Source organism: Carassius gibelio, chromosome B17 (genome assembly GCF_023724105.1).
Source record: "Carassius gibelio isolate Cgi1373 ecotype wild population from Czech Republic chromosome B17, carGib1.2-hapl.c, whole genome shotgun sequence".
In the NCBI taxonomy this organism is placed as follows: Eukaryota; Metazoa; Chordata; class Actinopteri; order Cypriniformes; family Cyprinidae; genus Carassius; species Carassius gibelio.
Genome location: NC_068412.1, coordinates 18,631,553 through 18,644,343, shown reverse-complemented (window position 1 = coordinate 18,644,343; position 12,791 = coordinate 18,631,553). Strand labels below are relative to the sequence as shown.

General features: G+C 37.1%; 1 protein-coding gene across 16 annotated transcripts in view; it reads left to right on the top strand.

The window, feature by feature from the left end:
* The window catches only part of LOC127976137 (latent-transforming growth factor beta-binding protein 1), a 75,547-nt gene that overhangs the window by 36,991 nt on the left and 25,765 nt on the right, over positions 1-12,791 (top strand). For 10 of the 16 annotated variants that reach the window (XM_052580331.1, XM_052580324.1, XM_052580322.1 and 7 more), the window contains exons 6-12: positions 792-995; positions 1,628-1,887; positions 3,115-3,217; positions 6,227-6,286; positions 10,026-10,148; positions 11,913-12,080; positions 12,470-12,685. In XM_052580331.1, coding sequence (XP_052436291.1) covers positions 792-995; positions 1,628-1,887; positions 3,115-3,217; positions 6,227-6,286; positions 10,026-10,148; positions 11,913-12,080; positions 12,470-12,685 — 1,134 coding nt within the window. The remainder of the gene's footprint in view (positions 1-791; positions 996-1,627; positions 1,888-3,114; positions 3,218-6,226; positions 6,287-10,025; positions 10,149-11,912; positions 12,081-12,469; positions 12,686-12,791) is intronic. The other 6 variants (XM_052580332.1, XM_052580335.1, XM_052580333.1 and 3 more) reach the window with 1 other exon arrangement.

Below are 12,791 nucleotides of genomic sequence, written 5' to 3'. Positions count from 1 at the left end.
AAATATTAATATAAATACACCAATGTATTGGAGAAAATATATGTATTTGTTTGTGTGTGAGTGTGGGATTGTTTAGCTATACCTTGGGGACGAAATTGTCCCTGGAAGACTGTTAAATATGACAAAACCTCTCTTTGGGGACATTTGGGGTTACCCTCATTTGGAAAAATGAATGAAATAATGCTTCATGAATAAAAAACGTTTGTGAAAATGTATATAAAAATAAGACTGTTATAAGTCAAATGTTCGAAATAATGTCCGATTCCACAACACGTATATATTGCCGTAAAAAAACCTCAATCCCCAAAACATTTATTTACCTCAGCTGTGGGATAATTAAATACATTCATCATGTTGCTAGTATTATTACTGAGCTGAACGTGATCTAAAAGCTCAAGTGAGATTTTAAGCAGTGTGAAAAATGGCTAAATGCGAGCGAGGCAGAGAGAAAGTCGAAGATGTTTCACGGAAGAATGGTCCGTCACCATAATGGCATGTTTCAGTGGAAATGTGTCACGTAGAACTCTCATTACACGCCACCACAAAAGTTCCTAAACAGCTTTTGTGTAAAGCATTTAAACACCTACACACACGCACACAACAGCCCACAAGCAAACACTTGCTCAAACATGGGACGAAACTAAAGTTTGATGATAATTTTGTTGGTTCATCTGTGTATATGTTTGTCAGTCTCTTAAATGTGATGGGTCTCTGAAAGGGAAGCTGTCACTAAACTAAACATTGCTCTGATTAACCATGCTTTGCTCTGTTTGTGTATGTGTGTGTTTTAGTTGTTTGCCATTTGCCCTGCATGAATGGAGGAAAATGCAGCGCTCGGGACAAGTGCCAGTGCCCACCAAACTTTACTGGAAAATTCTGCCAAATGGTGAATCCCAACGGTCACCAGGGTCAACATACTGTTGTAAACGGACAGAAGACACATGTACACTCAACGCACACGTTACCCCTCACCTACGGCACTGGGCAAAACCAGGGTAACACTTTTATTTCTGTGTTTTTACCTGCAGAAAATCTGTCTGACACTTGTTATTCAGAAATACATGGCTTTGCTGTTATTAAAGAAATAATCAGAGCTCAGAATTCCCCAAAAAATCAATTGTCAATTGTCCTTTGTTTTCTTAAATAATAATAATAATATAAGTCTAGGTTACAGTGAGACACTTATAATGGAAGTCAATGGGGCTGAGCCATAAACATTTAAATACTCAGTATAGCTACAATATCTAAACAAAATGTGTTAGCATGAGTTTAATGTGAGGAATTTCTTAATTACCTGAAAAAAAAAGATTTCTCTAAAAAAGAGCAAAAATTAAGGGAACAATGATCCATGTACAAGTGATTGGGGTCAATCCCTGGTGGAAGTAAATGCCGTAAAATGTGATAATTTTATAAAAGCTATTGCATTAATTATTCTATCAAAAACTTGAGATTTCTACAGTCATTTTAGAGTTTTAGGGTTTATGGCGTTGTGTTATATTGACAATGAAGTTGTAAAACTGGATATTATACAAGGAATCAGTTATCATTACACCACAAATTCTGTTGACTAAGCTCAACTTTGTATTGAAACCACATGAATCCCCTTTAAAGTGTAACTTTTCTGCAGGTTTGGTGAATGTCCATGTGAAACATCCTCCAGAAGCCTCTGTCCAGATCCATCAGGTGTCTCCGGTGGACAATAACGGGCAGGTCAAAAACACACAGTCCAGCCGCACCTTCACCTACCACAGCAGCAGCCAGAGCATCCAACACGGACAGACTCACAGCGGCGTCATTTACCCCAACCAGCAAACATACCCCCAATACCAGCCGGTGACTTCCAAGAACCAGCTGGGACGCTGCTTCCAGGAGACTGCTGGAATGCAGGTCAGAGATACAAATAGTGTTTGCTTGTGAACTCATGTATAAAGCTTTGGTTGCACTTTATTTTACAGTACGTGTACTAAAATGTACTTATAGTGTACTTACAGTGTATTTATCCAAGAAAGTTCTGGTAATACAAGGTAACTACATGGGGTAGGGTTAGGTTTAGGGGTAAGTTCAGGGTTAGTACCTAGTTATTACATAGTTATTGTAATTACTATAATAAGTACATAGTATGTACATGAGGAACAGGACTGTAAAATAAAGGGCTACCAAAGCTTTTATGTGAGCAAATGCAATATTTACACTATATTTCGATATTTCACCCCAAAAATGAACTTTCTGTCATCATTTGCTCACCTACATGTCATTCCAAATCTCTAAGGCTCTTTGTTATTCTTTCTTCAAAAGGAGATATTTTGAAAGATGTCTCTGTGTTTTTATCCATACAATGAAAGCCAATGGGTTCTCATTTAACTTTATTGAATGGACAAAAACACTCGACAAAAAAAAGTGTCTTCTCTACCTTTACCTTTCTATTCTTCTGTATCTCTGTCTGTGTCACCATTGCTTTGAGCTGTGAATCATTCATCCACTATTACTCTCAGTCTCTCACTTTTAATGTCTTTTAAACGAACTCATTTTCAGCTATCATCAGATGATCAAGAAGTAGAGTGAAAGACAAAATGAATAGTGAGATTGCACTCCCACCAGAACATTGTGGTGCTCAAGGGAACATCTGTCTCTTAAGAAGAGCACTGCAGATGAAATACAAAAGAATGATTCTCAAAAGAGTACCTGTCTCCAGATTAAATGAACATCCAGTTGTCTTCTACACCTATAGTTGCTAGTCTGTCAAGTTATTATTATAAAGTTGACCCAAGTCTTGTATGTTTACTCTAATCGTAAAGTGATGTGACCCTTTTTGAAACCATTTGGACTTAATTTGCAACTTTTTCTTTTCGTGTCAGCAGAGAGGAGGGTGTTATCAAGTCGTTTGAGTTGTGTATCATTGCTGTCTCCTACATTGTTGTTCACTTCCTGCCTGGTTTAGGAGATTAGATTGAGTCAGGGGAGGGATATCCGAGTGTTGATCAGAAAGAACAGGGATCAAGAGCTGTGTGTGAGCAGAATTATGTATGAGTGTGTGGAAAATGGTCTAGATGAGTATCTCTGTTTTTCTGTCTTGTTCTTGAAATCTTTTGTTAACTTACTGGATTTGATTTGTAGTGTGGGAAAGCTCTGCCTGGCCTGTCTAAACAAGATGCCTGTTGTGGGACGGTGGGGACATCATGGGGATTCCACAAATGCCAAAAATGCCCCAAGAAAACATGTAAGTTACTGCCTCGCTCACAGAAACAAAAACTTTGGTCTTGCACAATTATCTGCCACATTTTTACAAAGAAAAACAACCATTAAGACAATCATCTACCTAGCTTTCACAAACATAAACACTCATCTCACACACATAAATTGTCTCAAGACATTCTTCTTGCTTCCTGCTCCTAGCACACAACTGACCCTTCACAGAATCTGACATTTTTGTCCAACCACCAAAACAGGGGTGTAGATTAATGCAAATGAACTTGAAAAATGTGTGTTTTGACATATTTCCATGGTTGAAACAACATACCCATTGATGTGCATTCATGTTTATTTTCATGCTATAACTAGTAAAGAGGAAAAAATGATTAGTTAGCATGCCACTTGAACTGAGGCACTACAGCAATCTGTCACTCACATTAAAGAGACACAAAATGGTATTTATTGTTTAAATTTCTTAAAAAATGTGAAGGCTTAGGCCTTTTTTTCCTCATACCTAAAATAACTGCTCTGTCTTGTCTAACGAATGAAGTGGGACTTTATGAATGGTTAATTGAGCATACAAGTTAAAATATACTTTATTGACCCCGACTGAGGATGGACATGTTCTGCATGTGTGCACTATTTGTTTTGGATCAAGTGCTCAAATAACTTGCTTAAGTTGCTAATGTGCACAAAAATCGCAATGTGCGCAGACATCCTTGAACCAAAGTGGAATGTGGACAATAGAAGTATACTTTCCACTTTTACACAGACAAACATCCTTCTCTTTTCATGACCAAAAATACATACCTCACTTACACATGAAAACATCTTTCTCGCATAGCCAAACATCTGACACATTTTCACAAACAAAAATACCCATTTCTACCTCACACACAAAAACAACAGTCTCTTCATCATGTAGAAAATCATCTACCTCGTTTTCATTAGAAAAAACACCTTTCTCACCCTCATACCCTCTCTTTCTTTCAAACATCTGTTTTACCTTACCACACACGAACATCTGTCTGTCCCTCACACACAAACTCAAGCATATGTCTTAAATTTTCACTTTTAGTCTGTTAATTGAAAAACCAGAATGACTGAAACTAACTATTGTATGATCAGAGTGAAACACACGTTAAACATTAGCATGTCTGGGCCTCTTTTGAGATGAAACACTTTCAGAATGATTGTGCACAGTATTCCACAGTAGTGCGGTCCGAAATGAGCGGGAAAGCAATGATTCATCAAGAGGCCCAGCACTGATTTCTCACTAACTAAAAGAAACTATGAGGAGTTCTTTTGAAAACCATTTGATGTCAAATCTCCAAGTGGCTGTGACTCAACAGACACATGGTCCTAATATCACAGCGAGAACAAGAGGGAAGGGGTGCATTCCGCAGAGAAAAGGCAAGTGTGTAATGAATGGGCAAAGGAAAGAGAAAGCTGTAAAGTATTTGGTTACACGTGCTATGTTGAACTTACTGACATGCTGACTCACCTGGCACATAGTCCCTTATATACACACACACACACATACACAGATTTACTCATGCAGTCGTGATTCCTTCATGCTTAGTCACCTCTCTGAAGTCACTCCATACAGAAAACCGTTAGCTTTCCACCCCTCGCACTCTCTTTCCCTCTGCTGTATGTCCGTAGATGTTTCTGAAATTCTCTGTCCATATATGGGCATCACTGCATTCTGTGCATTCTCAGACATAACACTGATTTAAACCTTATGGACGTCACCAAAACAAACGTTCACGAGTTTATAACTTTTTTAAGGATTGTTTTTCAATCTTCAGATGCCAATTGAAATGTTATTCCTTTTCTTGAAAAGTGTGGTATATTCATCTCACACATTTTCATCTCATTTTCACGTAGATGTTTACTCTATTTTGGAGGCACGGCGATTCAATATAGCCATGAGAGGTGTGAAGTTGATGTGACATTACCGTTGTCTCCGAGCTCTGTTTACAGCAGCTGTAGGCAAGCACTTACTAGGACATCAGCTGGCACTGAACGGAAATAGAAGTGCATGGCAGAAACTGAACGCAAGTGTTGGGGTAATGAAGATGTAAACAAGTCTGAAGTTCAGCCCCCTTTATGTCTGAAGCAGGCTCAAAATATGACCCCTGGAAGTGCCGATGCCATTCTGTTCTCTTCCAAATGAGTCATTCTGTCTCACTCTCTCTATGTTCTATTTCTGTAATTTATTACGGTCATTACCCATGAGAATGAGAGGGAAGTAAACCCTGTTCCTGCTACGAGTTCCCAGTCGCAAGGCCTCCCCTGAGACACACAGCTACAGAACTATGTACAATGTTCTTGCTGGCTTCTTATTTTTTTTTAATCTATGAGCTCAGAGACGATGGTGCGTTTAACAACAGACTATATAGAGTGATTCATGATCTGTGTTTGGATGTGTGTTAGTGTAGAACATGTAAGAACAGTGTTCCCTCTGAATCCTGAGTGACTGCGTTTTGCTTCCCTTTATATCCCGTTGGTTTCCTGTGGAAATTGATTTAAGAAATTTAAAGATATTATGAAATTAAAACTCAGAAAGGATACATTAAATTAAACTATATCTAAATTGTTCTTTTAAACTTTCGATTTTTCAGAGAATCCTGGCAAAGACGCACACATTTTTTTTACCATTACTGATAATAAGAAATGTTTCTTGAGCACCAGATCAGCATATTAAATGATTTCTGAAGAATCATGTGATTCTTCGCTGAAGACTGAATAAATGGCTGCTGAAAATTCAGTTTGCTATCACAGAAATAAGTTATTTAAAAAATATATATATTAAATATGTTATTTCTAAATATTACTGTAAATAAATGCAATCATGGTGAGCATAAGTTACTTTTTAGAAACAAACAAAAAATACTTTTTTGTGCGTGTTCTTACTACATCAAAAAGTTTTCTTAAATTTGCTGTAAGAGTAGGCTTGTCTTTAGAGCTGTATCTAAATGTGCTGTTTTTTTATCCTCCACCTCCTCATTCTCTCTCTCTTTTTTCTCCATAGCGATTCCTTTGATTGAATGTCCTCAAGGCTATAAGAGGCTGAATGCCACTCGCTGTATCGGTAAGATCCATGGCTTGTTTCTGCTTGTATTACTTTATTGCTCATGCATGCGTATGTGTATGTATTTTTATTTTTTTTTGTTCTTGCAGTGGGCATGTTTGTTGTGCAAAAAATGTTCATGCTTGTGTAGTTATGCATAGATTGTGATGATTTTTTATAAGATGCATGAGTAAATATATCATTGTCACATACTTATAATTCAGTTCGCCCCCCACTGGCCTTTGCATGTCACAGCTGGCCACAAACACCATATACGGTTCCTTTCATTACATTGCCATTTTAAAACGGTGTCCCAGATCCATCACAGACAAGACTTTCTTTCACCGTTACGAGGAGAGACAGGTGGCATCTTTGATAGATCTTTCTAATCTATGTTGAAGTTGGATGTAATAGCAAGCGATCCAACACATCAGGGCCAGCAGCCAGAAAGACTTCAGGGCTTTTCCTCAGCCTGACTCAAAATTAAGTAACGCTCATGCTGTCACATGCTGTTAATGTATGCCTTGGCAATGTAAACTCTTGTTTAGCATGCTAATAAGACAGATTTGGGATTGGGACGCCAATATTGTTTAATTACAAATAAAAACAGTATTCTAGTTAGTAACTATAAAATTGCTGAATCTGCTCTTAATTACTCAACCAATCAAAAGTTTGGGGTTGGTAAGATTTTTTAATCCTATAAGAAGATTTAAAAAAATATATAATATTGTGAAAAATAACTATTTTTATTAATTTTTTATTATAATTAAAAATAACTGTTTTTATTTGAGTATATATTCAAATGTAATTCATTTCTGTTATGGCAAAACTGAATTTTCAGCAGCTATTAATCAAGTCTTTTATTAGTATTATCAATGTTGAAAAGAGTTGTGCTGCTTAGTATTTTGTGGAATATGAGATATTTTGTTTTTTTAGGATTCTATGAATAGAAAGCTTGAAAGAACAGCATTTATTTGAAACAGAATTTCCTTAAAACATTATAAATATCTATTATGTCTCTTTTGATCAGTCTCTATGACCCCAAGCTTTTGAGCATTTTGAGCATAGTGCGGTCTATGCATCCACATTATTCTATATCAAGGCTTTGCAACCTTTGGTACCTATTTGTCTTTCTGACTCTATTTCTCCACACACCTCCAGCCAAACACATCTGCTGCTAGCAGCCACCAAAAGCCACCTCAGTCTGCCAAACCCAGAGCTGAACCGCAGCTAAAAGTGAAGCAGGCTGTGTTAAGGGGAAGTGCCCAGCGTGTGTCCTAGCCGCAGGCACTCTGGGTCGGGAGAGACTGGTAGATCTGGGCAACATTGAGACATATATAGAAATGCATAGAAAATAATAGTAATAAGAAGTTATTTAGTCTCCAGTAAACTCTGAAACAAACCAAAAATAGATTTTATGTTAGGGGTTGTCATTATTAATAAACCTTAAAAGTTATTTTTTTTTTATGGTATGCAAACATAGTAGCTGATCATGTGATCATTATGGGTGCCATGTTTATTTCCCTACAGAGCACTATATTTCTCAAAAGTACTATTGAATTTGGAAAGTCTAGTGCACCTTTAATTTCTTCACCGCATGAGGAGGCGTGAGGAGGTATGAAGAACAAGCCCCGTTTTGATGATTCAAATGTATCTTAGATTTAATAAACAGGCCTCAAAGCACAAAGGGGGTTACCTCCATATCTTAATGAATATTTGAGCATGGTTAGTTTAGAGCACTTCCTAGTGCTCAGAGTGCCTTTAAGTTTGAACGTAATCACTGTCCTGATAACACGGACTGAGAGTCCCAAACCTTTGACGCTTTCCTGCGTCAGGCCAGAGTTTTACTGCGTAAGTGAACGTGTCTCTTGTGGTTTGGGTGTTCTGCCAGGCTCTGATGCTCCCACTTCTCTCTTCCTGTCATTAGTCATATTTCTGTCCTCATTGGCAGGTTTTTGCTTTCATAAACATGCCTGACAAAGAATAATCAGCCTCGTCTCCACACTTTTTAATCATTTAACTTATGTCTAAATTACTTTAACTGTTTCTTATTATTTTCACTTTTATTAATTTGTAACTTTTTTTCTGTATAAATTATTTTGCTTTTTTTTTTTTTTTTTTTATATTATGCTTTGAAAGTGTAATCATTGTGTAATTTTTTGCAACTAAGTGAAAGCTTGGTAAGCTTGGTAACATTTTACAATAAGGTCCCATTAGTTAACATTAATGTGTTAACTAACAATGAGCAATATATATTTTTTTACAATATTTGTTCATCTTTATTAATGTTAGTTAATATAAATACAGCTGTTCATTGTTAGTTCATGGTCCATTAATATATTATAGTATATATATATGCAAAAAATCTGTAATTGTGGAAATTAACATAAATTAAGATAAATAAATGCTTTAGAAGTTGAATTCATTGTTAGTTCATGCTTATGTTGTTAACTAATATTGACAAATGGAACATTATTAAGTGTTGACACAAATATATTAATAAGCATAATCTAAATAAGCATAGTTTACACAAAAAGGAGACATTTGAAGTAAAAAAAAAAGAAAATTAAATAAATGAATGCTCAGTGTGTAGCACTATATCAGCACATGTAGTGCCAAGTTAACCTGGTTTGTGGGTGGTTAGTGAATAAGATGCAGGTAGCTGAATTAATATGTCCAAAAGTGGTTTAGATTTTGTAAATACACCCCACAGGAGATCTTTAAGAATCTGCTAACAAGCAGATTCTTTAGTTGTATTTTGTATAGAGATGTGGGGTTTCAATGGGGACATTATGATGTCATGGCTTTAAGTGACAGCTCCTCTGGGCCAGTCTGTATTCTGGTGCAGATGTTTGGATGCTTGAGGGATTGAGTGTGTGCCCTCTCTCCATGAACATCACTCTCATCATGAACACATTAGCATTGCATTAGGAAATGTGTTGGATCTGTGTCTCACTCTAAGTGACTGGGAATGATGGCTGCCCACGCCCTTAACTTGCACTCAATGGCCTCTTGGAGGGATATTAGTGCTCTCTCTCTCTCTCTCTCTCTCTCTGTGTGTGTGTGTGTGTGTGTGTATCACACCATATGGGTTTATATTAGCTGTGGAAAAAAATCACATGCATTCGTTGTGCCTGTGCATGCACATATACTGCAAAATGTAATTTTATTCATTAGTAATATTATGTTTTTTTTAAGAAACATCTCTGAGAAGATCATTTACTTGAGAGGCAAAAGTGCATAATATATTTAGGGCCCGAGCACCGAGGTGCTCCGTTTCTTATAAAACTTGAATCTGAAAATTATCTCTATTTTCCCAACACCACTGGCAAATAGTTTTTAATGTTTTAAGCATTTATCTGTCTATTTATTTATGTTCTAAAACCAATCCCAAAAAAAAAATTTTCTTCACAAGTAAATTTATCTATGGAGTGTTTTAAGCATTTTAGATTTTAATGCCAGAAAACAAGATGAAACTATACAATGTGTGCATAAAGCCTTTTCTTGAATTCTCAGTGTAAAACTGTTATCATATCCTTGTCCTCATGTTGTTCCACACTGTATTAACATTCTTTCTTCTGAAGAGTACATAATAAGATTGAAAAATGCTTCATTGTCTATACAATGAAGGTCACCGTAGTTTTGACTCTCGGTGGACAAAATAATTCTTGTTTTGACTTGAATCTTTCTTCAAAAATATAGAATTTTGTGTTCCACAGAAAAAAATATGAAAATTCCTTATTTCTGTTATTTCCCTCAGATATTGATGAGTGCCAGATTCAAGGAGTTTGTCCTAATGGAAACTGCATAAACACCATGGGCAGCTACAGATGTATCTGCAACCCAGGCTTTGTGGCTGATCACAGCCTGACCACCTGCTTCCGTAAGTCTCTTCTCTTCTCTTCTCTTCTCTTCTCTTCTCTTCTCTTCTCTTCTCTTCTCTTCTCTTCTCTTCTCTTCTCTTCTCTTCTCTTCTCTTCTCTTCTCAAATCCAGTGTAACTTGGTTGGCTGATGTGTTTGGCATATCCCTGCTGTCTCCCTGTTTACCTACTCAAAGAAATCTACGAATGTAAATAGATTGAGTGCAGCTAATCACTTCAGCTTGACTTCAGTCTAATCAGACTGGCTGATTAGTCTAGCTAGCAGCATGATTTAACATGGCTTCTAACACTACCCGAGGCTGTCCCGTGAACAGAGTGTTCTCTGAACATGTAACAGCAAGGTTGAAATGTGCTGGCAACATTTGTGCAGTCGGTCAATGGGGCACAAATACGCTCAAGCTTTCTCTGTGATTTAGCGAGGTAACCTAAGTGTACTGTCTGTGTTATTGTGATAAATATAGTGGCTGATCCTTCTCCTGGAAGCCAACGTTTGCCAAATTACACTTCTGGTACACACCGTCATGTCCTTTTGTTCAGAGAAGATCGCAGTTCTTTTAATCCTCCTTTTAGCCTTTGGTTTTTTTGCTCATGTATACACAGTATGTTTTGGCTGATAGTATACGTAAGGTCTATCAACACAAATCTGCTGTTATCCGCTATATAAAAATGTTGAATTGTACATCTCTATAAAAAAAACTTGGCTTGAAATTGGCTCTTTATTAAAGTGGGTTAGGAATTAATATGCGAGAAAGCACATAGACAATTCTTTTATACTGTATATCTACACATTTACCTGATAGCACTGATCCATATTGCCACATTACAAACAAAGTGTCAAAAAAGTAAGTGGCAGTGTTTTCATTATTTAACACTGGGTCCCATTTACTACTAATTCAACACATAACATACAAATACTATATGTGACCCTGGACCACAGTGATATAAGGGTACATTTTTCGAAATAGGGATTTATACATCATCCGTAAGCTGAAGCTTTCCATTAATGTATGGTTTGTTAGGATAGGATATTATTTGGCCGAGATACAACTATTTGAAAATCTGGAATTTGAGGATTTAAAAAAATCTAAATATTGAGAAAATCACCTATAAAGTTCTCCAAATTAAGTTCTTAGTAATGCATATTGCTTACCAAAAATTAAGTTTAAAAATATTTATGTTAGGAAATTTACTAAATATTTTCATAGGATATAAATATGATTTTTACTTAATATCCTAATGATTTTTTAAAGATAAAAGTTAAAAATAGTTTTTTTTTATAATGTAAAAGTCTCAATCAAGAGGTCACTTTTGAACAGTTTAATCTGTCATTACTGTACAACCCCGCCCCCCAAACTTCTGAACTGTCATATTTGTATTCAAACATACATATTTAAGAAGGTATCTGATAAGTGATTCCTTATGTACTAACCCCCTGTATATAACATTTCTCACATGCTTTATGCTTAACTGACTTCTTTGCACTTACTGTAGTTGTATTCTTGTCCCGTGTTCTTTTCTATCTTGCGTTAAAATACAAAATCACTCTTTTCATTCACAGTCTGTCATGCTTTCCCCTACACTCTGTTTTAATGTGGTTATAGAGGCAGTTGTTCTTTGTTATGGCATTGTAGTCATGCATAGATGGAACACAAGGTGAAGGGAATCTCTTTTCTCTTCTGTTTTTCTTTATCTCTCTTCCATGTTTGTGTCATACACCGTGCACACTCCTCCCCTCCCTCCCTCCTTCCATCTCCACGGTAACCAGCTGAAACACCTGCTCTTCGTGAGGAAAAAGGTGCTTGCTTCCGATTGGTCAGTTCGGGGAAGCAGTGCTTGCACCCTGTGCCCACTCAACTGAGTAAACAGATATGCTGTTGTAGTGTGGGCAAGGCCTGGGGTCCTCATTGTGACCACTGCCCCCTACCTGGGACAGGTAAGCTACATGAGAAACACCCCCTGTCAGCCCCACCTGTTCTACTGGCATCATTCCCTCTCTGTCCTACACTTCAGTGTGGTTTGCATGTGTGTTCCACAGCTCGGCTATTAAGATGCTTTTACACGCCATCTCTCTGTTTTTGTTAATTCTGCTGTAGAATTTTGCGTTTTCATATACACTTGTTACCTTACATTTGTATTTGCCTCCATGTGAGGCCTACAAAATTTCTTGATTTTTGCCTTTAGTGCTATCAGACCATCAGATAGATATATAAAGGATAGTTGGATTGAAAGATTAAATGGATGGATGGATGGATGGATGGATAGATAGATAGATAGAATTGTTCTTGTGAATATGTCGTTGAGAATTTTTTCCTTCTCTCATAGCTGCGTTTAAAGAAATCTGTCCAGGAGGAATGGGTTATCATGTCACCACACCGTACATTTACAAGCCCAAACCTCCTAATGGACACATCCAGACAGACGTTCACAGGCAGAACAAGCCCACCATCAGACACCAAGCGCCTGTGGATCCTCCCATGCCCTTCCCCACCCTACAGCAGCCCGTGGAAGCTCTCAGCATCACAGAGAGGCAGCTACCTGGTGAGTCACACAGGACAGAAACTGTGAATGGCTTTAAGCTTCTCTATTTATCCATCAGGCTGAATTAGGTATGTGAGTATACAGACATTGTGTTTTGTTTGTTTTA